Here is a 26,190-nt window from a genome sequence, read left to right as displayed (position 1 = left end):
CACTGTTTAAGCAACTGCTGTTGGCATCACTGAGGTTTGTCTTGGCCCAAACCTGTCCTGGGAAACAAGAGAAGCTCATGCTCTTGGAATTTGCTCCCTTAACGATTCACTCGGCAACTCAGCTTTGGTGGACAATTTTTTAACAAAAAGAAAGAAAGAAGAAAGAAAAGAAAAGCCATGCAACTGATGGTTAGATATGCACTCCCCAAACTCATCAGCTTGGACCGGGCTGGGAGGAAGAGAGAAACTTTCTGAGCTTCTCACGGGGAGCCTCTCCCAACTGTGAAACTCCACTTCCTAGAGTGGGATCCTGGGTGAGACAGAGCGAAGCAGCAATCTGGAACATTGTGATTCAAATGCTATCCATTGAACTCTATGGACTTTGGAGAGAGGCACTCGATAAACAATGAAAGTGCAAGGTGGCTCTCAAACAGTTGTCTTTTACTGAGTGCTTTCCATGCACCAGCATTGTACCAGAACTTTCCATCCCTTGTCTCATTGGGTCCTCACAGCCACTCCACCAGGGTGTATGTTTCAGTCCCACTGCACAGGTGAGAGAGCTGAGTCCTGATCTGTCACTGACCCGCCCAAGGACACACAGCTAATGAGTGGGGGGCATCCAATTGTGAATCTGATCCCCTATGACAGCCCCACCCCCAGTCATGCTCTTGACCACGCTGCCCTCCTGCCTTTATTTGTTGCTTCATCACCACGTGTAATCACCGTACCTTCTCGGATGACATGGAAAAACTGAACAGGCGTGCACTCAATCACAGGACAAGATAGGACAGTGACCCCAGGTGGCGTCTTCCCAGCTTGGTTACTGAGGTTCTCAGTAGCCCTGGCCGCTTATGGAAAGTAGCACAGTGTGTGGAAATGCCACTGGATGAACATGGGTTCGAAACCTGGCATCCTCAGACCCTTTGCAGGTGCATGGGTGCAATGCAGGGGTCCATGAGTTTAGCTGGGGAAAAAAATGACATCTCTACTTTCACTAACCTCTAGTAGCAAGGCAGCATTTTCTCCTATGAGGAATGAAGGTGACAAACCCCTGTAGCATCAGCAGTTCCTGTGACTTCAGCACACGTGCAAATCACAGAGACTTTCCTGTCACTAACAGTTGTTGCAAAGATATCAAAATATTGTCTGTGCTCCTCGCAACTTAAAAATTGCAGTAGTAGACAGACCAGCATCTAGATCTTGATACTTAAGGCATAATAAAGAAGCTCGTATAGTACCGTTTCACAAACTCGCGTTTTCATATTCTGATATCTGTATTATAGTATAATTGGTTTCCTTTGCAATCCTATGTGCTTTATTTTATGTAGCCTGATTCTGAAAAGGGGTCCCTGGCCTTCACCAAATTGCCCAAGGGACGCATCCATGGCCTATGCCTGGGAAGCTGAGGTGAGGCTCCTGTTCTTAAAAAGTATGCAGTCTAATTGGAGAATGAGACGGATACACATACCAATACTTAAGATGCAACCTTAAGTGTAAAAGAAAAGAGTAAACTCTTTGAGGGCAAGCACTGCATTTTTTAAAAAACATGCTCTTGAGGGGTGGGGTAAAATATCTATATATTCTTTTTTTGTTTTATAAATTTATTTATTTATTTATTTATGTCTGTGTTGGGTCTTCGTTTCTGTGCGAGGGCTTTCTCCAGTTGCAGTGAGCGGGGGCCACTCTTCATTGCGGTGCGTGGGCCTCTCACTGTCACGGCCTCTCCCGTTGTGGAGCACAGGCTCCAGACGCGCAGACTCAGTAGTTGTGGTGCACGGGCCTAGTTGCTCCGCGGTATGTGGGATCTTCCCAGACCAGGGCTCGAACCCGTGTGCCCTGCATTGGCAGGCAGATTCCCAACCACTGCACCACCAGGGAAGCCCCTCTATATATTCTTATATCCATAGCACCCAAAACAGTGCCTGATAATCAGTTGTGATAGGTCATTAGCAAAGAGTGCCAGATGCACAAGCTCAGCCTCTCAACCTACGCCGCTTACAAGCTGAGTGATCTCGGGCCAGTGATGATGACCTTTCTGTCTTGATTTCCTCATTTGGAAGAGGGGCTTAGCAAAACCTTTTTCTCAACGTTGTTGACACAGTCCAATAAGATGAAGGGTGTGCATGTACCTAGCCTGGTTCTGGGCTCATCATAAGGGTCAGTTCAGAATGACAGCAGCCCCTGTGGCCCCCAAAGCTCTCTTCTGTTGGAGATCAACTTTGAGAAACCTGCCCAACAGGCTCCACCCCTGGGGTGGAGGTGAGTCACCCTGGAGGGTCTGCATCAGAGCTCAAGACAGATAAATCAGTTGATGTGGGTCTGTCTGTCCCTTCTGGTGCCTCTCTGATAGCCTGGACGCCCCACACACCTCCATGAAGAAAGCACTGTCTTGCCTCCATTGTCGCACGAGGAGGCAGGGTGGGGGAGGTGAGGCAGGACTGGACAGTCAAGTCCCTTGGCCTCCTGCCCCACCACACGCCCGGGTGGCATGATCCGTGATTGGAGAATGCCTACCTTATCTTGCCACTCTTATGCTCACACATTTGCTTGGAAGATGTCTGTGTCTGCAAGGGCTGGTAAGAACCTGGAACAGGCTTTGAAGGTATCCAGCCAACTGAACTTAATTAAACTGCAGTTCCAGAAGCCAATAGCATTTTCCTAAGAAAGCAATACAACTTCTAAAAGTCCCCTAACACTCCCGTGCAGCCCATTTCCTGTGCTTCAGACTATGTCATAAAACTGTCCATAGGGTGGTTTCCTTTGATGATGGATCCGGTTAGCAAGACATTTTTTTTTTAAGCCAGCCTCACTGTCTCATCTTTCTTAAGTTAGGAGCATCCAGACCCTCCCCTTACACTGCATTTGTTCTTGCTTCTCCAAGCTGAAGTCATAGGACCTTTATCTTTTCAACTTGGCTTCTCGTTTGGCCCCAGAGGCCACCATCTTGGAGAGTCATGCGCCCGCTAGCTCAAGATGAGGGCACCGTCACACCCTGGAGCCAAATTTGGTTGTATTGCTGCACGAAGTAGGATAAAGTGGTGGCTGAAGAGTGCTCCTGCTTCCAAACATACTTTTCAGCCGTTCATTCTTTAACCGTTGGGCCCTTATTATGTGCTAGGGGCCGGGGATATAACGGTGAACAAGATAGCACAGCTCCCACTTCCATGGAGCTATATTTATATGGTCAAGGGAGAGGGAGAGATAATGAGGACATAAGCAAATAAAGACATAAAACAGTTACAGATTGTTAAAAGTGCTAAGAAGACAGAAACAGATGGCTGGAGTATAGTGGAGAGATATTCTTAGATAAAGTCAAAGAAGATCTCTCGGAGGAAGTGACATTCAAGCTGAGACCTGAGGGATGAGACTGAGCCAGGCATGGGAACAGCCAGGGCAAGAATATTCCAAGGCAGCAGGAACAGCAAGTGCAAAGGCCCTGGGGTGGGAAACCTTGGCAAGAGCTAGGAATTGACAGGTCAGGGTTGCTGGAGTATAAGGAAGAGAGTTGCAAGAGGTGAGGAGAGAGAAAGGCAAGGGGCCGTGGAGACCATTGTGAGGAGTTTGGATTTTATTCAAGTTGGTTGGGGACTGAAATTCACGTGGGAGATGCTCCACATATGAATTTGTTGGATAAATGGATGATTTAGAAATATCCTTCCATTTGGAGGCTTAGGCATCAAAAGTCTTCAGCAATTGCATCCCTATCAGAATTTCCCCCAGGACTCATTTTTCTATCATTCAGTTGGTCCATTTGCATATATGCCTATAAATGAGCTCTAAAGACATGGTTATGGGAAGAAGGCATGGGTTTACCAGGGCAGCTGCACCGGCTGACTCCAAGAAGGTACCATTCTCATTGTGTTCTCTGTAAATGCATTCCTGGAGAACAGCATCGACTTGGATGAAATAGTGACTCCTAGATTTGGGCAGCACAAGGTCCTGGTCCCAGCTTGGACACTCACTAGCTGCACGACCCTGGGCAAGTTTCGTGCTCCCTCTAGGCCTCGGTTTCATGAAAGAGGATGATGCCACACCTACCTCCCGGGGTTGTTGAGAGTTTTCAAGCTAAGGCAGTGAAAGCACAGCATTTGAACTTGGTAAAGAAGGGTAACTAACTGGGGTCCTAGAATGAGCTTCAGGGATCAGTGGACCCCCTGAAATTGCATACAAAGTGTGCATCATGTGTGTACATCTGCATACAAAGGTCAGTGCATTTTTCAAAGGAGAGGTTCCAAAACTCTCCCCTCGGTTTCTCAGAGACCCGTGATCCACCATAGGGTAAATGGTATTATACACCTGGCAGTTGGGACTGCTACTGGCCCTTGAAGTTGTTCTCTTGCTCTGAGATCTAGTTAAACGTTTGCTTGTTGATGTCTTGTTTCTCTGGAGTCTGTAAGCCGATTGGTGGCAAGCGGCTGCCTGCACTGACCCTTCCCTCCCCACCTTCCAGTCATGCTAACCCCTGACTTCCCACGGACCCACCCAGCAGCGATCCATCGGCCCAGGGCCAATCCCTCCCCACTGTGCACACAGGAGGCTCAGGTCCCAGCTGCATCAGTGACCAAGAGTGGGTGAAATGAGCTAAATCAGTGTGCTGTTCCTGAGCCAGGCATTGCCTTACTCCTCCCGGGTAGTAAGATGCCTTAACCCAGGTACACATTCTCTGCAGGCTACCCCCAAGGAGCGGTAGCTAATGGCAGGGATTTCTGGCACCAGGTTCCGCCCAGAAGCAAGATGCTCCCGTGTGTGAGAAGAGGAGATGTGAGAGCTTCCATCCCCCACAGAAGGTTGACCCTGGGTGGTTTGTATATGTCTGTGTTCCACACACATCCCACATAGTGCCCAGCACATTACAGGCACTTAACAAAAGCAATAAATAAATAATGGTCATTTCCAGCCCATCTACCCACCACACCCTCTGGGGATCTTAATGCAGTACCCTCACTTCTCATCTAGCCGATTCCTAACTGGCTCCCCCACCTCTTCCTGAGAAGTAATACCGTTAATGATACTTTGTGTAGATGATGCATCTTTCTTCTCAAGAACTCCAAACACCTGACTGTTATTAGCTCTTCATCCTCATTTCTGAGTTAGGTTTAAAAGGCAGGGGTGGGGCTTCCCTGGTGGTGCAGTGGTTGGGAGTCCGCCTGCCGATGCAGGGGACACGGGTTCGTGCCCCGGTCCGGGAAGATCCCACATGCCACGGAGCGGCTGGTCCCGTGAGTCATGGCCGCTGAGCCTGCGCGTCCGGAGCCTGTGCCCCGCAATGGGAGAGGCCACAACAGTGAGAGGCCTGCGTACCGCCAAAAATAAATAAATAAAATAAAAGGCAGGGGTGGGATATTCTACCCACCCCTGTGCCCTCCCACCAAATCGATGTTATTTCAAGGAACTGAGGCCTAGGACAGGAACTTTGCCCAGATCTGAAAGTCACAGGCAGGGGGACCTAGGGGGAACCTGCCCCCCAGGTCCCCATCCCCGAATTTGATCTAAGACTCCCAAAATCTTTTTTGCCTGGAAGCAAAGAAGATCTTTCTAATTCTGCTAACGTCCCTAATATTCTCTCAGTTCCTGAAGTTTGAGAAAACCCCTTGCTTAGGAAGATCCCCACAGGGAAGAAAAGGTCCCGCACAGGGTGATGCAGCCAGACACTGAACCAGGTCGCTGCTGCCATGTGGACCACCTCGAATTGAGATGAAGTCCCTCCAACACACCCCAGAGAGTGTGAGTTAGAGATCCTCAGTGGGCTTGGATCTCCACGGTAAGCACCTCCCTCCACTTCCAGAACAAAGCCCACAGTGCTGAGAGGCTATACCATGGGAAGCAGCATGGCTCAGGGAAACTGAGAGGCCTGCTCCTGGCTCTAATTATCTGAATCACCCAAGGAGAGAATGAGTCGGAAGTTTCCAGACCTCGGTTGCTTCATCAGTTAAATGGGTCTAATGTTAGCCATCCTGTGTGCCTCATCAGGAGGTTGGCAGCGCAAAGCCAGACAGATGTGAAAGTGCTTTGAGAAAACTAGACATTCTGTTGAGATGCTGCTGCCGTGGACATCAGGACAGATGCAGTCTGTTCTCTGAGGATCACCTACAGATTTTTGGAGCCAGAGGGGAACTTGAGGCTCACCAGCCTGTCCTTTTTCCAGAAGAGACCAAAGATGGGAAGTGAGTGTAGTAACGTGAAAAATGCCCCCCTGCCACAAAGGTAGTCCCATCAGATCCTTGGAACCTCTGAATGTGATCTTATTTGGAAAAAAGTCTTTGCAGATGTGATTAAGTTAATGATCTTGAGATGAGATAATCCTGGATCATCCAGGTAGGCCCTAAATGTTATCACATGTACCTTTATAAATTAGACATGCAGAGAGAAGAGAAGGCCTTGTGACCATGGAGGCAGAGATAAGAGTGATGCGGCCACAAGCCAAGAAATACCTGGAGCCACCAGAAGCTGGAAGAATCAGGAAGGATCCTCCTCTGGAGCCTTGGGAGGGAGGGAGGACATGGCCCTGCTGACACGTTGATTTTGGACTTACAGCCTCCAGAAGTGTGAGAGAATAAATTTCTGTTGTTTTAAGCCACCCAAGTTTGTGGAAGTTTTTGACAGCAGCCCTGGGAAACTAATACATGAGGTGGGCAAACTCCCACCTTTTATTGATGGTAGAACCGGGTGTCCTGGCTCTGCATCCAGCATGTGTCATGTCACATCCCTCCTGGCCTCTCTGAGAGGTGAGGAATGAAGCCGTACGTTACCCAGAGGGCCATCTCCAAAGCTCAGGGTCAAGGGAAGAGAGCAACAGCCGCCGAGACCAGCTCCTTTTGGTGGCACAGAAAGAGGGCAGAAGGAGGCCACTGCACATGCAGAAAATGCATCTCATGAACCAGCTGATGCTGGAACCCACAGAATACCCCCGAGACCAAGCCGGCTGACTAGCAGTGTCCTCTGCAAGAAGAGGAATAGGTCTTAGCTACAAACTAGATGCCTGGAGATGCAGAACTCTGTGTCCTCCGTGCCCTGACCTGGATCCCGTGCTCCTGGGCCTCCCAGCGCAGCGCAGAGCTCCACGTGTTTTTGGAGGATGGGTACTTGGATCTGATTTTTGGTGTGTCAGAGGGACAGTGGTTTGTGTTTAGTTCTTGCCTGCCATCTGGCAAGGAAGGCCCTCAGCGCTGAGTGAGTCTTCTCCCCATGAGAATATTCTCATGTTCAGAGAACTCCAAAGATTAATTTCTGACCCGGAGCAGATTTTCACAGCACTGACAGAAACCAGCGCCTTGACTTCTAGTTTCCCAGTTAGCCAATCACTGATGAGGGAAATTCCTGCTTAACTTATGGCATTTTCTGGTTCTAGTTCCCAGGGTTTCACAGAGGAGTGGCCACAGTGGGATCGGGGAGCAGAGCAGGCTTTGGATGGAAGGAGTCTTTCTTTTTTGGAGTCTTAGCTGAGCACTGATGACACCTCACATTGTCGGGGCCGCACTAGGGGCTTCCCCTCGCTGATGGGGACTGACACCCATCAGTCCCCAGCTTTCTGCAGGGTGTGCCGGCTGTGTGCCATTCTGGGGTCCACACTGAAGCATGAGGGGTCTGTCTACCCCAGGGGCTCTGAACCAAGGCACGATCAACCTCTGGGACCGGGCATTCTTTGCGACCCCATTCTGTGGGGCATTCTTTGGGACCCCGTTCTGTGTATTGTAGGGCATTTAGCAGTGTCCTTGGCCAGCGGCACCCTCCACCCTGTCGTGACAACCAGAAATGACTCGAGACATTGCCCACATATCCCTGAAGGGCAAAATCACCCCCCTTTGAGACCCACTGGTCTGTGCACACCTGGTTTCCCTTTCTCCTGGTGACAGAAGCTTCCTCTGTGCGGCGTCACCCCCATGATATCTCAAAGTTCACTGTCCTGTTACACCACTGCTTGTTTCCCCTCTGTTGGATGGGAGGTAAAAACAATCGTAACAACAATTTATTGTATGCTGATTTTAAATCAGTCACCTCATTTAAATCCTTGTTAGCAACTCTATAAAATTATTCCATTGTAAAATGTTATGAGTAACCAGGAATAATGTATTACAAGACGAGGAGCCCAAGGCAGAAAAAGTCAGTGAACTTGGTCAAGGTCACACAGCTTTTAAGGAACTGAGCCAGGATTCAAACTCAGGCAGCTGAGCTCTTAAGCACCATTCTATACTACAACTTCAGTCATACGAAATGTTTGGGATGTGCTTTCGAATTTTTAACTTTGTAAGTTGTCATTTATACAATTGGATACGAGATGGCATGGCAGGTAGCAATATGGTATTATTATTATCCCCATTTTTCAGATGAGGAAACTGAGGCTTGTCCAAGGCACGTGGTGTTTCAAACACAGTCCAAGGACCTGAATCCTGATTTCCTGTCATAGAACTCAAGCTTTTCCTTCTATGCCAGGCTGCATCTGAATAGGAACTTTAGTGAGAGGGGCTGAAGGTGTAAACATTCCTTCAGGTATTCTGGCTGTTAACTGTCAAGCCAGGGAATTGAAAACAGGAAGCTCTGCTTTTCCATAGCAATCCTGGAACCCCAGATGAACACCGCACACGGGTAGTTGGGTGCCTGTGTGCATTCTGCACATTTAACAAGAGGTATAGCAGGTGAATTTGTCTTGCACCCCCCAGACCCTGGAGACAGCTGCTCCTTTCAAGGGCTGCTGGGCACTGCTGGGAGGTGACAGTGGCCATAGCTGGTCAACTGCAGTTGCTTCCTGGACAGAAAAGCCACCCTTGTTGGTATCCGCCCCTACCACAATCCACTCCCCACGTATCCAGTGTCTCGCTGAACAGCCTGTGTAGGTGTTGTGTTGTTTTACTGGAATGGCAGTCCTGTGGGGGTGGTTATTATCATTCATGTTTTGCTGGTTAGAAGACTGAGGATTGGAGAGTTTCAGGGACTCAGTCAGGATCACACAGCCAGTAGGCGGTAGAGCCAAGGTAGCATGCTGGGCCCCTGGCTTGCCTTCATCTGCTGCCCCCTCTGGTGCCCAGGCCTTCAGGCTTGTCAGGTTTTGAGCACAGAGTGCTAGAGCGGAAACGTGGGGCGCTCAGGGACAGGCCTGCATCCTAAAGATGACCAGTCTCCTTGCTATGGGAGTTCTGTCTGGATTGTTCGCTCATTCAACACGTAGTAGTCCTTGAGGGCCTACTATGTGCCTGGTGTAGTGCTAGTGTGGGGCACAGAGGTGAATGAGTAGATAAGCAGTGGGGTGAATGGTGACCCACCCCCCCACACACAAGAGGTATGTCCACCTCTGAATCCCCATACCTGTGAATGTGACCTTTTTTAGAAATAAGGTCTTTGCAGATGTAATTAAGTTACAGATCTCAAGATAAGATCATCCTGGATCCCTCAATCCAATGACAAGTGTCCTCATAAGAGAAAGACAAAGAGAAATTTGAGACATCCACGTGAGGACAGAGGCAGACACTGGAGAGATGCAGCCACAAGCCAAGGAACGCCCGGAGCGTGAGACGTTGGAAGAGACCATGAAACATCCTCCCCAGGAGCTTTTGGAGGGAGCGTGGCCCCGCCAACACCTTGATTTGGGAGCTCTTGCCTCCAGAACTGTGAGAGAATCAATTTCTGTTGTTCTAAGTCAGTGATTACCAGTTTGTGGTCACTTTTTATGGCTGCCCCAGGAAAAGAATATATCCTGAAAGGGGATAATTTTGAGAATGAAGGGAAAAAAAGAAGTCTTGGTTGCAAGATGACCCAGGTAGCACATACTAAAATTCACTGGACCAGACCCTCTCATGCCCTGTCAGAACAACCAGGCAAGTTCTTCGTGGAAAGTCGCTAAAACAAATGCAGTGGAATCCTCCACCCCCGAACTTCCAGCTGGTAAAAGACAGCAGCCGACAAGTCATCAGGGTAATTAGACAGAGAAAGGAAGTCAAGTTGCTCCAGGCACCTTCACGGGAAGGGTGTCATCAGCCCCAGGTTTATTCATTAATGTCCAAGAATGCCTCCCTCTCCCACAAACGGAACGTGTGTGTGCGCGCGCGTGCACACGCTCTGTGGGAGGCCCTGTGCCAGGCTCTGAAGAGGGTACCACACAGCCCCATCCCCATCCCCATGGGGCTCAGAATCTGGTGGGAAAGCAGTGATGTCAGCCCCTCCGCTTAGAGGCAGCGCTGACATTCACTGGGATGTACTGATACAGCAACGCTGTTTGTTGAAATGGTGGAACACTTCTGTCTGGAGCAGTTAGTAATGAGCTGTTGATCTGAACCCCTAAGTGCCACCTGCCACCTCGGCTGTGCCAGCCCCTCTCCTTGCAGGTCCCCATAGACCTCTTCACCATCCAGCAATAGAGGGAGAATGGTACCTCGGTACAGTGGACCCCTCCAGGATCCTGCTTCTGTGCTACAACCAGGATCTGTTCTGACTGGTCCCTGCTGTCCTGAGTGTCACATATTTTGACTATCTTTGCTGACTAGACCTCAGTGCCAAGAGAATAAAAGGCTGGCTTTGAACCTGTGTATCTCAGCTATTTAATCCCAGTTAGTCATCTTGAAACTGCATGCCTTAGGTGCACGGAAGACAAGCGAGGGTGAACCAGTCTGTGTACATCATTCTTCCATGCCTGGAAAGTAGCCTCAGAGATATCACCTGTTCCCACAAAAGCACTGAAAAGATTCTGGGGAGAGCTCTGGAACACATACCAGTGAACAGATTGGTCAGACCCATGCCTGCAAGTTACCAAGGTCAAAGAAAGATCAGAAGCCAAGTCCAGGCTGTGGAGCCCACTGTCTGTGGGCCCTGCTGAAAGTCAAGGGTCTGGAGCCAGCAGGCAAGAAGACAAAGCCAGATCCAGGGTTTAGGTAGAGGAAGTTCCAGATGGACCAGAGGTTATCAACTCAAATACTCACAGGAGCCGGGCAGCTAAAGCAGCTGCCCCCAGCCTAATAGTGGGACAGCCTTAACACACTTCCAAAAGCCATTTCTATAATTCTTATAGCATCAAAAAAGAGTATTTTTTCGGGCTTCCCTTGTGGCGCAGTGGTTGAGAGTCCGCCTGCCGATGCAGGGGACGCGGGTTCATGCCCCAGTCCGGGAAGATCCCACATGCCGCGGAGCGGCTGGGCCCGTGAGCCATGGTCGCTGAGCCTGCGCGTCCGGAGCCTGTGCTCCACAATGGGAGAGGCCACAACAGTGAGAGGCCCGCGTACAGCAAAAAAAAAAAAAAGAGTATTTTTGTGGTGGGAGGGCTACTGGCCCAGGGTTATGTCAGGAGATTGGCTGCAGGTGCCATAGAAGGAGTGCATTTCTATCCTTTTTTATTTTTCTCCATGAGGCCAAGGGGCCAAACATGAAAGTTTCCAGGGTCCTTCCGTGTGCTTTTTGAGAATTGGAGTTGGACAAGCCCCTTCCCCCTGGTCATCAGCATTGTTGCTATTATACAGGGATGAGGATGTTTGGTCCATGAAAGGACAGAGTTTTCCAGGAGTTGGCAGAAACCAAAGATGGAATGGACTTATATCACTTAACCATTAATTCATTCTGCAAATATTTTTGCAAACCCATTATGTGCAGAGCCTTTAGGGGCTGAGGTAGGGAACAAGTCAGAAGTCATCTCTGCCCTTCTGGCACTTTCAGTCAGTTGAGCACCTACTATGTGCCAGGCCCCTTACAAAAATAACGTGAAATAATCCCCACTACCCACACTCATTGAGGGCTTATGCTGCCAGGGACAATCAAGTTCAAGTATATACTTCCACTAATAATTGCAGGGACACGAATTATCTCTTGTCACTTGGCATGTACGTGCTGCGTGCTTTGTGAGCATTATTGGGGTTAAACCTCCAGCAACATCTCCAGGCTGAACACTACCAGTACCCCCATCATCCAGATGAGTATACAGAGGCACAGAGAGGCTGTGACTTCTTCCAGCTAGTAAGTGGCAGAGGGGTTTGAACTTGCCAGATTCTAGAACAGACGCTCTTAATTATGCTGCCTCCCTTTTAATTCTCAAAACACCCCTATAGATAGTCATTCTTAGCCCCATTTTGCAGATAAACCTGAGGCTCTGAGAGGTTTTTATTGTGTCTGCTGCTGGGGGCTGGGGCTATTGGCTGAAAAAGTTAAAAGGGCACCAAAAAAGTCACTGATCAAGATGATATTATTTTAATGGAATTTTTTTAAACTCAAAATGAGTGCCAAAAACTCCACAATGAACAAAACATCAGAATTTTAAAGAAAGATTCCACCCTGAACTCGCAGGACCTCGTTTGACAACACCCTAACCCCAGTCCTGTCTTTATTTAAAATTTTCATAATTTGTTCATTATTGATTTTCTAGCATTACTTTTCTTAAAAATATTGTTTTAAAATATTAATCTTGATTACTGAGTTTTGGCCGGCACTTAAATTGTGTACCTAGACGGGGACCTGGAGTTCTGCTTCTCACAGTTGCCTTTTATTGAGCGCTCACTCTGGCGCTATAATCGTGCTTTGCCTGGGTCCCATTTTATCCTCTCAACCATCTTAGGTAGGCAAGCATCATCGCGCCTGTTTTACAGATGAGGCTACTTCGGACCAGAGAGGTCCAGAGCTCTGATTAAGGTCACACAGCGGAGGGGCGGAAACTTGAACCCAGCCAGGTTTCCTCGAGAGTGGGAGTGAGCTCCCGGTACTGGGAACAGCCCAGGCACAGGCAGAGAACTGAGGATCGCCCGGCGTGTAGGGAATTCCTGCTGGGCGTGGGAGGCGGGACTTGATGACCTCCGAGTTCCCAACAACGCCCAGTTCCAGCTTTCTACGATCCCATTGTTTCCGAAGAAACGGTCCCGTAGCTCGGTGGCGGCGCGGGGCTTGGGCCTCTGCCTCGGCCTGGATAACCGGGGTGGGGGACGCAGAGTCCCCGGCGCATCAGCGGGCGGAGGGTCGGGCGCGGCCCCGGGGAAGGGGGTCACAGCCCGCCGGGCGTGCGGAGCCCCGATCCTTACCGCGCCGGAGCAACCCTGGGAGGGCGAGGCATTGCGATGCAAGAAAGCTCTTGGTAATAAGCAGAATTGTGTTTTAATGGGGTTCGCAGAGATAGAACAGAAATCAAATTAGGGCCTAATTGGCACGCACGCGGCAGTGAGAGCGGCGGCGGCGCGGCGGTCCCGCTGGGGCTGAGCAGCGCAGCAGCCCTGGGGACGCGGCGTCCCGCCGGCGGGAGGCCCCAGGATCGCGGGGACCCCTCTGCCGGCGGCGCCCCTTCTCCCGCCCGTGCAGCCCGCGCGCCCGCCCCGCCCCCGGAGGACCCTGGCATGGCCTGGGAATGCGCAAATACCGGCCGGCTGCGGGGCAGGGGACCTGGCGCTGGGGCAGCTACACTCAGCACCCACCCCTGACGTTGACCCGGCTCCTAGAAAATGCCTGAGCGGCTGAGCAGCGTCCACGGCTGGCCTTTTCGTTTGTGTTGATGGAAAAAATAAAAGGGTGTGGGGGGATGGCCGTGGGGAAAGGACAGGAGAGGGAAAAGATTTATCAGCAAAAGAAACCGAGAACCCAGCGCGTAATTATCAATAGTAGTCGTAATATGAGTGATATTGGGCGCTGACCCTGGGCCAGGTCCTCTGCCGGCACGTTTTGCTGTTTTACATCGTGACTTCTGTGAGGTTTGGTAATCCTCTTTCTCTCCATTATACCCACGAGGAATCGGAAGCACAGAGGGGTTTAGTTGCTTACCCAGGGTTATCAATGAGGACACCTTGTAACTGACCCTCCATCCCAAGACAGGGCGGCTACGGAGGCTATGCTTGTATCTGTTTCTGCCACGAACAGTACATGTAGTTAAATTTCTTTTTTTATCTATCTTTAAAACACTTACAAGATTCTCCTTAGACTGATGATGTGTTGGTTTTGTAAGATGACATTTCTTTTTAAGGTTTTTCAATTTGGGTTTTCACTATATCTGAGGAATTTCATTTTATATCTGCCATATTTCCCTGTAGTGTCCTTGGAAGTCTTAACTCTCTTCAGGCCCTGTAGGTCTGTGCCAAAGAGCACTCCTAGTGTTTGGGGGATAGAAACCAAGAGAAGCAAAGAGAGATCCCAGCAGTTCCACAGGTGAGCAGAGCAACGGTGGAATGAATAACTTTAGGGAAATACCAATAGCAACTCTCCCTCCTCAAGCATCCTCTGTATAGTATGTCCATTCCTCAAAAAATTCTTGAAGGGAGGCACTTTAATCCTCATTTTTAAATGCGGAAACAGGTTCAGAGAAGTACAGTGACTTACCCAAGGACACGCAGTGAGTCCATGGTAGAACTGTCCCAGAACTGTCTGACCCCAGATCTCACGGTCTTTAGATCATCTGTTCCAAAAGCACCAAGAATTGGTGTGCTGTGCCCTTCTAGCAGTTGGGAGGTGGATGATTTGCTTCCCTCCACGCCATGAAGCCTTTGCCAGATTGTTTTTAATTTTTTTTTTTTTTTTTTGGACCAGATTGGGGGAAATTTAGAGCACCCAGTACTGACCTTTTTTCAAGCCTGGGCTGGAGCCTTAATCTGCCTCCAAGGGGATCAAACATTTCTTGGTGGCAGGTGATTGAGAACATTCTAGGACAGCATTTTCCAAAGTATATTGTATGAAACATGTCCAGAATTGTTCATGAAACAACAGGCTCTGTGATCAAATGATCTGAGGAAATTTAGGGTTGAGCAAAGTTCAACCTGCTTCTTTACTGCAGGACTTTTCAGAGCCTTTAACACACTCAGGCACGCGATCTCCAAGAGGGTCCATTGTAAGAAGCATTTTCCAAATCGTGGACGCTCTTTTTCACAGAGTATTGTGCAGGACTGGGGCTCCACAGAACCTACTCTGGGAAACATGACCTAGTGTGTTCTGGAACTCACGCCTTTAGAATTCTGTCCCTGATTGGGGGTAGAGCTTGCCCTCTTAGTTGCTACCTACTGTCTCCTTTTGTTAGGAGAGATGTTTTAAAGTCTCACTCAGAAAAGTGTTCACAGTTGAACAAGGAGCCCCAACTGTATATTTCCCCAAAGTGTTGCCAATCACACTCCCCAATCAAAAATATTTATTGGGCCCTTATGCCTGCCCAGGGCAGTAAGGGGCTCTGAAGACTTAAAAGTAAATGAAATTAACTAGGTGATGTATGTAGCACGTTTAGCCTGAGGAATGGTGGAGTTAGTATCGGAATTTCTGTTATCTGCACTGCTGTTAGACCTGGTCCCTGCCGTTGTAGAGCTCAGAGACTGGGTGGATAATTAAAACACATGCACTCAACATAATAAAACGGCTTGGCACATCTGTGACAAAGGCCAATTGCAAATATTTTGGAAGCATAGCTATTCTATTCCCCAAGCACATTAAAAAATCTTTATTAGATTTTTAGTTATAAAATTAATACAATGCCTTTTGGAAAAAAATAAACACTTTAGAAAGAAGAAAATGAAAAGCAAAAGGTTCCTGTTCATGCTCTCTACTCTGCCACCCCTAACTCCCTAGAAGTAATCACTGGAAATGCACTGTATACCATTCCAGACTTTTCTGTGCATGAAGCAAACATGTAAATATGGAGTTTTCTTTTTACAAAAAAAGGGGGTCATAAGACACTGCTTGTAACCTACTTTTTCCCACTTCGCTATACATTGTAGACCTTTCTAACACAACAAGATCAACCTCCCTCCACTCCCAGCCATTCCCAAGACCCAAGACACCCCTTGCGTGCCTCACTTTGTGAACCCCTGAGGAGGGAAAAGCCATAAAAGTCCACTCATTTGTTGGACATCTACTGAATGCCATACGCATGTGTGCTAGGGGATTGGGAAAGGTGGAAAAGTATTTAAATGGAGGGAACACCATATGCAAAGATGTGCAGGTGGGAAGTCGGGTGAGTGGTGCCAGGTGTGGGACATGTGTCTCTCCCTTTTCAGTGCCCAAGGCCATCCCATTCTATGCATGAACCGTGATTTACTTGCCCAGTCCCATTCATTTTAAAATGCTTTTTATGAGAAAGGTTAGAATATTGCTGATCTGGTGTGGCCGGAGCGTAAGCACCTAGAAGGCAGTGGATCAGATCTCTATAGGGTTTTATCCAGCATCCTCTCCCTGTAAATGCCGTGACTATTAAATCTTTTAGCCAATTTCATGATTGTTTCCAAAGGCGCTATGAATTGGAATCACCTGGTGTGAGACCCTTTTACTTAAAGAGCACAGTCAAATGATAAACTCCGCGACACAAATGAGTGACTTGAGCATGTCACCAGCCACTTGTCACGTTCATTCACACACTCAAGGGGTCAGTTGTAGCTGCAATTAGCTGGTTAACTAGCATTTGTTGGGCTCTCAGGAGTTGCTGAAATATAGCAATGATGGCAGGAGGAAGCATTGCAATTGCAAGGGCAAATATCTGTCCCTGTGGCAAAGGGAATAGGGGAGAGGGGCCCCTTTAAGAGTTTCCCCGGGAGGCAGTGAGGAATTAAAAAGCAATCATAATTAGTCTTCAAAATGAAACACGATGGGCCAAATGTCAGACGCTCATCCTTTCTCCATGCCGCAGACTCAACCAGACAGGTCCTCCTTGTGTTCTGGCACTCCGGTTCCCTGCAAGGAGGCCCGGAGACTCTATTAAAAATCCCAAATAGCTGAGATTCTCCAGGATCAGCAAATCCACACAGAAGACCTTAAATCAGCAGAATCTGTGAGCTTTCAGCTTCGGTGGCTGGTGTGCAGGGCTTTTCAATTGTCTCCATTCAGTTCCTCGAGTGGATCTCATAGGCTGAATGAGATCTTTATCATCTGTCACTGGGGCGATGCACACTGGGCCTGCCACGGCAGAGTCCATCCCAGCTGCATGAAGACATCAGCAGCTCGTCGGGGCTGAGTCCCTGCCCTGTCACCACATATGGAATGCATGGTCCCAGCTGAGGATGCCACACGCCCCTGGCTTCACTTACCCGGTCCTGGAATGGCATCACCTCTTTTCCCATTCAGCTACAGCCCTCTCACTGCCAAAGTCAAAACCTCTGAGAAGCAATTTAAGTGGCTTGTCAAAAAGGAGGTCATCATAACCCAGCAGGTGGCTGTAGATAGGTAGTCGGGAGGTAGTGGATCTGGGGGGCTGTCCCAGCTTTGCTACCTGCCTGCTGAGTGCCCTTGGACGTGTCATTAGAGCACTCAGAGCCTCCACTATAAATGGGCATGATAAAATCTCCCACCTTCTTGGGAAGGTGAAATGATTTAGTTAAAGCAGAGACTTAGAGTACTTGACTAATTCAGAAAAGCATGTCTAGTCTCGAGCAAAATAAATACCATTAAGTCTTCTGACATCATCATCATCAAAACACTTATTGACACAATAATGTGAAGGTACTTAATGCCACCTAACTATACGCTTAAAAACAGTTAAAATGATACGTTTTATGTCATGTCTATCTAAATTTAAAACAAAATGTATTGAGCAACTGCTTTATGCTAAATGTTGTACCTGCACTTAATCTGCACAACTCTTTAGGTGGGAGAAATTATCCCCATTTTAAAGAAGAGGAAGTGATCTCTGAGCGGCCACCCAGCTAGCAAGTAGCTGAGTCAGGATTCAAACTGAGTCTGTCCAACCCCAAAGCCTGTTCTCTTAACCTCGACGTTTTGTTTTTGTTTTTTTAATATATATATTTTAATATTAAAAAAATCTATTTTTAACTGCGTTGGGTCTTCGTTGCTGTGCGGGTGCTTTCTGTAGTTGTGGCGAGCGGGGGCTACTCTTCATTGCAGTGCACAGGCTTCTCATTGTGGTGGCTTCTCTTGTTGCAGAGCACGGGCTCTAGGCACATGGGGTTCAGTAGTTGTAGCACGCAGGCTCAGTAGTTGTGGCACGCGGGCTTAGTTGCTCTGCAGCATGTGAGATAGTCCCAGAGCAGGTATCGAACCCGTGTCCCCTGCATTAGCAGGCAGATTCTTAACCACTTCGCTACCAGGGAAGTCCCAACCTCGACGTTTTGATGTCTTGTTTGCCCAAGGGTGGTATCATCAGATGTCTATTCAGTATATCACAGCAGCTCACAGCCCCATTCGTACATTCAGTCAGACTTGGGTGAGTACCCGATGGGTGCCAGGGACCAAGTCAGATACCAGGGAGGCAAAGGTGAATGGGAGTCCGAGAGCACTTCTAGCACAAGCCACAACAGGCAGAAACAAAATACTGTGTCCTTTAGGAGTGGAGCGAGTTGCAGACAGAGGACCACGAGGAGGGATGTCTTTGCAAAGGAAGTAACGGCTGAGCAGAGGGGGATGATTTTTTCCCAGGAAGTGGAAGAGGGGACGGCATTGGCCAAGGCATTAGTGACAGAGGGGGCATGACTACTGTGTCAAGAAGTGCAGAGGGATCCAGGGAAAGGAGTTTAAGAAGATGTTGGGAAGATAGCCAGGCGTAAGCAAAGGAGGCTGCATGGTTATCCTGCAAAAATTTTGAAGGAGAATGACAAGGTCATGTTCATAGAGCTGCAGAGAGAATATCCCACCTCACTTTTTGTTTTTGGCGTGGGGGCAGGGGTGGCGCGGTAAAAACAATATAATGCAAACACCCCAAATGTCTATCAACTGCTGCATAGATAAACAAAATGTGGTATATACACACTGGAGATTCTACAATGGAATAGTATTCAGCCATTAAAAGTAATGGAGTACTAACACATGGATGGACCTTGAAAACATGATGCTAGGTGAAAGAAATCAGGCATGAAAGGCCATGTACTATATCATTTCACTTACATGAAATGTCCAGAATAGGTAAATTCATGGAGACAGAAAATAGATTACCAATTGCCTGGGGCTGGGTAGGCAGAGGGAATGAGACTAATGAGTGTAGGGTCTAATGAGTGTGGGGTCTCTTTTTGGGATGATGAAAATACTCTGAAATTAGATCTATGCACAACTTTGAGAATGTACTGAAAGAAATAAAATTGCTGAATTGTCTGATTTTAAAGGGTGAACTTTATGGTGTATGAATTATATTTCAGTAAAGCTGTTATTAAAAAACAGTATAACCATATTAAATAAAAGTTTGAAAACTAGAAATCCCCTCTAGTCCTACACCCCCAACATACAGCTATTTACCACTTGTACATTTCCTTCTTTGTCCCTGCACTTATATATTTTACATGTACACTATCAGAGAGTATCATTTTCTATTCCTTTTTTAACTTAGCATTTCATCACAAACATTTGTTCACATTCCTTTGAGGTCTCCATAATTGTTTTCAGATCCAAGTTTTAGGAAGATGAATGAATTCATTCAACAAGTATTTTTTGAGCACATGCCAGGAACTGTTCTAGGCACTGGACAAGGCCCCTGTTCTCCTGGAGCTTATTTTCTGGTTGAGAGGACAGGCGACAACAAACTGATAAATGAAGAAGATAATTTCTGATTGTGAGGAGTATGATAGGAACAGAAATCCAACAGGGAAATGAGACAGAGAGGCATGGCATGGAGGTAATATTAGAAAGGGTGGTCAGGGACAGAAGTGACCTTTGAGCTAAGACTTAAGTGATGAGAAGACACCAACTATGTAAATTCTGAGAGGAAGTATTCTAGGACAAGGATACAGCAAATGCAAAGGCCCCGAGGCAGCAACATGCTTGCATGCTTTAGGAACAGTAAGAATTTGGGTGACAATGCACAGGGCAGGTTTGGGGAAGGAAAGATGTGGCAAGGGACCAGGTAGGGGGCAATGGAATTTGAATCATCTGAGACTGCCGTGAACATCACTTTGGCCAGAAGCAAAGACCAACGAGTCCTAGTTGTTCAAGTCCAGTCCTAGCATAGTTGTCAAAGTTACCTCCTGGCCTGTGCTTGGGAAGGAGCCCGAGAGCCAGAGCTCAGGGTACACTCTGAATCAGAGCCGGCACCAGGCCCCCGCTCAGTGCTCTGGCTTTCCCAGGTGCTTTCCAGCACAGCCACATGAAGCCACACCCAGAGAGCCCCGGGGGCCTCCGGAGCCCGGCTAGTGTGTGGGCAAAGCCAGCAAGCGCCAACCTGACAGCTGATGGCAGCCCAGCCCCTCCCTGCCGCCTCACCACCTGCACATCAAAGTGGCAACGCTCCTGGCACATCCGCTTCCTCTGGCCTCAAACCCACAGGGCTGGCACTGCGCCCCCCAGCACAGAGCCTCTACCCGTCACCTCGTACCCACGGCTCCCAGCCCTGGGCTTTGTAACTCTCTCCTTCACTCAAATCACAGACTTGCTTTGGAGACAGACCAATCTGGATCAGGTCCCCTGTGAAACTCGCATGGCTCCCTGACTTCTGCCTGGTAACGCTCATTTTCCTTTGCATTAATCACTTAATATCTATCTGTCTTTCGCTTTTGACTGTAAGCTCCAGGAAGGCAGGAACAATGAATCCATAACGTTTAGTACATCTTACAGTGCTGTCGATAGAAATATAATGTGGGCCACATATGTAATTTAAAATTTCCTAAGAGTCACATTCAATAAGCAAAAAAAGATAGGGGCTTCCCTGGTGGCGCAGTGGTTGAGAGTCCACCTGCCGATGCAGGGGACACGGGTTCGTGCCCCGGTCCGGGAAGATCCCACATGCCGCAGAGCGGCTGGGCCCGTGAGCCATGGCCGCTGAGCCTGCGCGTCCGGAGCCTGTGCTCCGCAATGGGAGAGGCCAAAAAAAAAAAAAAGATAAAGGCAAAACAAATTTTAATAATATATTTTCTTTAACCCAACAATCCAAAATATTATTTCAACATGTGGTCAATACAAAGACTGTTAATGAGATATTTTATATTCTTTTTTCCCATACTAAGCAGTCAAATTCTAGTGTATATTTTATATTACAGCTCATCTCAATTAGGATGCTAAATTTTCATGGGAAATAATCTTATTTGGATTATATCAAATTTATGGGGAGAGTCCATTCACTTACCCAAGTTGTGCCAAACATACATAAAAGTTTTCCAGTAGTGGAATGAACAGCTTTTAACTTTAAATTTAAATAAAGTAAAATTAAATAAAATTAAAAATACAGTGCCTCAGGCACACTAGCCATATTTCAAGTGCCCCATCGCCCATGTGGCTAACGGCTACCATATAGGAAAGCAAAGATATCAAAATCCCCATATTTGCAGAGTGAATGGATTGATAAATCCCACTTTCACCATTTCCTTTTAATATGACTTGGGCCTTGGGGTGGTTTTAAATACCCACCAATTCTTTGATACTCCCCCTGTCCAAGGGTAGAGCCTGATTCCTCTCCCCTTGAGTGTGAGCCAGACTTAATGACTCACTTGGAGGGAATGGAATGTGGCTAAGTGACAGTGTGTGACTTCCAAGACTAGGTCATGCTGTGTGCTGTGGGTCTGTCCGCCTGTTCTACGTCTTGACCTCAGATCCCCCCGAGAGAAGGTCTCCCCGGCTCTCTCACTGCTGTGCAGTGGAAGCCACCTCCGTTGGGCAGTGCTCTCACCCAAGACCACGTCTGAGCCTCAGTCTTCGGATCAAACCCACGCCTGGTCCAGGAGGCTGTGGTCAGGGTAGCGAGGCCATGAGGTCACAAGGCCAACTTTTCTCAGAAGATGCCCAAAGAACCAAGGACATAATGGTCTTGTCTAAGTAGTGCCGTTGGGTGAGTCCACTAATGAACATGGACCTGTTTCCTTGTCTGTCAAATGACGGATGATAGTAGGACTTAGACCATGCATCAGTTAGCTATGAGGGTCTAAGGAGGTGTTTCAAAGAAAAGTCCTTTCCAACAGGAATGTCTCATTTAAATACTATTGCTGTGACAAAGGCAGCTTGCTGTGTACGTGAAATAGAAAAATGTAACCATCGTCCGATTAATCAGGACTGTCCTATTCAAAGAAGTCACAGAGACTTAGGACACTGGGCACATTTTAAACACCAGTGAGATTAAGAAGATGAGGTTCAGTTAAAAAAAAAAAAAAAGCAGCAGCTGTTTCTTGCCTGTGGCGTTTCTAGCTTGTGCACATCATCCCTGTAATATTTCTTCTTCCTTTTTTGTTAATGGCTTGGGGATTTGAACACTGTTTTGTTCAGCCACATGGGGAAATGTTTAATGAATCCTTGTGAATATTCATTAAATGCTGTTAATATTTTCTGGTGGGGGAGGCCCTGCTGCCCGTCCGGCGGGTCTTGGAATGGTGGCAGGGAAGCCGCCCACCACTTGATTTCTGTTACTTGTTTTCCATTTCATTTGCCCTATTTTCTGAGACCTCAGGTGGTTTGCAGGGGCCAAGGGTGGAGGCAGAGCTGGCTTCCTTGCCTCCTCTCCCCAGATTCACAGGGATTTTTAGAGAGGGGTGGTGTGGAGTCAAAGATGACTATACCCTACCCCGCAGCGACCACACTCCTTGGTATGTACCTCCAAGAAACCCTCACACGTGCACAAAGAAATATGCAGGGAATGCTCCTGGCAGCACCGCTTGCGACAACAACAAAGAGAGAAACCACACAAATGTCCCTAACGGGAGGATGGATGGATTTAGAATATTCCTACTAATGGATTACTACGATCCAGGAGTGAAAATGAATGACCAGGGCTGTGTATTACGGTTGAGTCTTTTTTATGGAGATGTAATTCACACATCAATGCAGTGGTGTTTAGGATATTCACAACGTTGGGCAACCATCACCACTAAGTCCAGAATATTTTCATTACCTCCAAAGAAACCCCATACCCGTTAGCAGCCACTCCCCATTCCTCCCCACCTGCAACCCCAGGCCACCCCTAATCTGCTTCCTGCCTCTTTGGATTTGCCTATTCTGGACCTCTCATATAAATGAAATCATACAACATATGGTCTTTGGGGACTGGCTTTTTTCATTTAGCATAATGTTTTCAAGGTTTGTCCACTTTGTAGCACATAACAGTACTTCATTCCTTTTTATGGCTGAATAACATTCCATTGTACGGATAGACCACTTTTGTTTATCCATCAGTTGATGGACATTTGGGTTGTTTCTACATTTTCACTCTTATGAGTAAGACTGCTATGAACATTCACATACAAGTTTTTGTATAGACATTTGTTTTAATAATCTTTTTAAAAAATATTTATTTATTTATTATTTATTTTGGCCGCTTTGGGTCTTAGTTGCAGCATGTGGACTTCTTATTTGCGGCCTGCGGACTCATAGTTGCGACATGCAGGAGGGATCTAGCTCCCTGAACAGGGATCAAACCCGGGCCCCCTGCATTGGGAGTGCGGAATCTTACCCACTGGACCACCAGGGAAGTCCCTATTTTAATAATCTTGAATATATACCTTGGAGTGGAATTGCTAGGTTATAAGGCAACTCCTCATTTAACTTTTTGAGAAACTGCCAGATTGTTTTCCAAAGTGGCTGCACTATTTTACGTTCCTACCAGCAATGTCTGAGGGTTCCAGTTCTTCACACCCTCATATGGTTGAATCTGACAGACATAATGTAGACAAAAAACAAGTTGCCGAAGAATCTGTTCAGTATGACCCCATTTCTACAAAGTTTAGAAACATACAAAATAATACCATAGATTATGCAGAGCTACACTATGTGCAGTTAAAATACAAAGAAAGTGATGGGCATGGAAAACACTGAAATGTGGATAATGCTTCCCACTGCGGGTGAGGAGACCAATTCGATCAGGTGTATGAACATATGGGACTTCCATTACATGGGTGTTGTTTTATTTCTTAAGCCAGGTGCTGTTCATGGGAATTTTGAATTATTCTTTATACTTCGTAATATATTTTTCATATTTCCTCATAATGTATTGTGTTTACATTTAGTTTTAGGTAGGACATATTTTAGAGGTATGCCTATCTTTTTTTTTTTAATTTCTTTCTTTAGGCTGTGCCAGGTCTTAGTTGTGGCACTTAGGAGGCCCACTCTGTGGGAATCTTATGGAACTGCAGAGTTTCCAGGTTGGAAAATCTTCTGAGGGTTTGGGTCTCCATCCCGGCACACAGTTTCCGCCACCGTTAATGTCGTAGGGGTATAAAGAATATTGTCTCTGGGATCTTTATAAGTAAAGAAGACCCAACTACAAGTAACTGTAGTGGCTTTAAATCCAAAAATTCTTTGCTACCCCTCCCTTTAAGAACTGGAGCTTAATTTCTCTCCTGTTGAGTGTAAGCTGGTGTACATGACTTGCAGCTAGTGAATAGAAAAAGGTAGAAGTGACAATGGGTTATTTCAGAGACTTGGTCATAAAAAGCATTGTGGCTTTTTCCTTTCTCTCTCTTTTGATCACCAATCTTGGGGAAAGCCAGCCACCATATTACGAGGACACTCAAGCTGTCCTATGGAAACGCCCATGTGGTGAGGAGCTGAGACCTCCTGCCAATAGCCAAGTGAGTGAAGCATCTTGGGAAAGGATCCTCCAGCCCCAGTTGAACCTTCACATGGCTGCAGCCCAGGGCAGCCTCTTAACTGCACTCATGAAACCCTGAGCCAGAACCTCCCAGCTAAGCTGCTCCTAGATTCCTGACTCTCCACACTGTGTGAGATAATAAATGTGCGTTGTTTTAAGCTGCTACATTTAGTGGTAATTTGTTAAATAGCAATAGGTAAGTGATAAGGGATTTATTATCTCACATAGCAAGCCTCTTGAGGGAGAATATTCCAGAGGGGTTAATTCAGTGATACATTGATACCATCAATGACCCACATTTTTTAAATCTCCTCACTCTACCATCTTGAATGTGCTGGTTTTTGTCTTCAAGTTTGTCTCTTCATGATTTCAAAGTGGCCGCCACAGCTCCAGATACCACATCCCTATAGAACTGCACTGAGTGAAAGCGGTAAAAACACTTTTCCCACAAGTGCACCAATAGCCTTCTCCATATGTCTTATTGGTCCAGGCACATCACATACTCCTGCCCAAACCAGGCACTGCCAAGGGCAATGGAATCACTTCGAATGGCTTGGGCTGAAGCCAAGCACCAGTGGTGGCCATGGAGGCATGCTACTCAGATCTCCCTGATGCAATGAGGGTAGTTACCTGACAGCCTGCAGGTGCTGCACCTTCAGCTCTGCTGCAGCATTCATGCAGATACCCTGCTCTCCTCAGGCTGTTCCAGAATAGTAACTGTATTCGGTGGGGGTCCTAGAGCTGGGATGTTTCTGTCCCATGCAGGACTCTAACTCCTGGCTGAGACTTCCTCGGAGCTGCACTGCAATCTGAGGCTCCTCTTCACCAATCCTCCTTCCTTCCTTCCCCCTATCCTTTCCCATGTGTCAGACCAGCGTTGTGATCTGAAAGCTCCCTGCTTCCTCGTGCTCCCTTCCTCTGTCCTTCACAGGCGGCTCCCTAGTACGTCTCTCGAGCCAGTCTGTTGTCTTGACGTCTGCTTCCCAGGGGACTCAAATTGCCACATAGCCCCCTGGGTCTAGAAATAGGCTTCATTCCCTATGCATGAAATGGTGTACACACAAACAAAGTCAGGAAAGAGGAATGGCTGTCGGGTAGGTAGCCTGCCAGGCGTGCACAGTATCAGATGAGCACAGACCCCGGCCCCAGTTGGACTGCTCGTGTAGGACCTGGAGCGTTACTAACCTCTCTGGTCTCAGCCGGCTCCTCTGTAAAATAACACTCAGGATCATGGACAACTTGAAATAGCATCTGTAAATCTCCTAGCATATGATAGTAACGACAGCTACCATTTGCGTGATTCCTGGTTTAAGGCACTTTGTGGCTCATTTATTCCTCACAGTTACCCTCTGGGGTGGTGCTATCTGTGGCCCCAAGTCTGAAGCCCAGAGAGGTTAAGCAGTTTGCTGAGTCCCACGTGAGTGAGTGGCAGGGTGGGTATGGAACACAGATGATCCAATCACAGCACTGATGCTTAGGGGGCATCGGGCTGTACGGGACACTGTAGGTGCTTGACGTATGCTGGTGCTGGGCTTGATGGTTCCATGACGGGGCAGTTCAGCATGATGATTGCTATCATTTACGGAGCGCTAGCTGTGTGCCGGATGCTTTAAATAAATTATCTCATTGAAATTTCACAACAGCCTGTTGAGGGAGGGTCTCTGCAGGCCATTTTACAGTCCAGGAAACAGATGCACGGTGAGGAAGGTACGAGGCTGGGATTCCAGCAGGGCAGAATGACCTCAGAGTCCACAAGCAACGCTGCACTGCCTCCTGGAAAGAAGCGGAGCTTCCCCCAAAGGGTGGACCTGGTTGGAATCCCA

At 47.6% G+C, this 26,190-nt stretch overlaps 1 protein-coding gene across 3 annotated transcripts in view; it reads left to right on the top strand.

The window, feature by feature from the left end:
* SPRING1 (SREBF pathway regulator in golgi 1) overlaps window positions 1-26,190 on the top strand; it is a 259,804-nt gene that overhangs the window by 159,127 nt on the left and 74,487 nt on the right. The window contains exon 6 of one of the 3 annotated variants that reach the window (XM_060311028.2): window positions 6,356-6,399. The exons of the other annotated variants lie outside the window; for them this stretch is intronic. Within the exon in view, the coding sequence (XP_060167011.1) occupies window positions 6,356-6,384 (29 nt within the window). The 3' untranslated portion in view covers window positions 6,385-6,399. Of the gene's footprint in view, window positions 1-6,355; window positions 6,400-26,190 lie in introns of those variants that run through there. 3 annotated transcript variants of the gene reach the window in all.

The sequence above is a fragment of the Globicephala melas genome, chromosome 13 (assembly GCF_963455315.2).
Source record: "Globicephala melas chromosome 13, mGloMel1.2, whole genome shotgun sequence".
NCBI classification, from domain to species: Eukaryota; Metazoa; Chordata; class Mammalia; order Artiodactyla; family Delphinidae; genus Globicephala; species Globicephala melas.
Note: the sequence above shows the minus strand (reverse complement) of the source record. Positions and strands in the feature narration are given on the sequence as shown.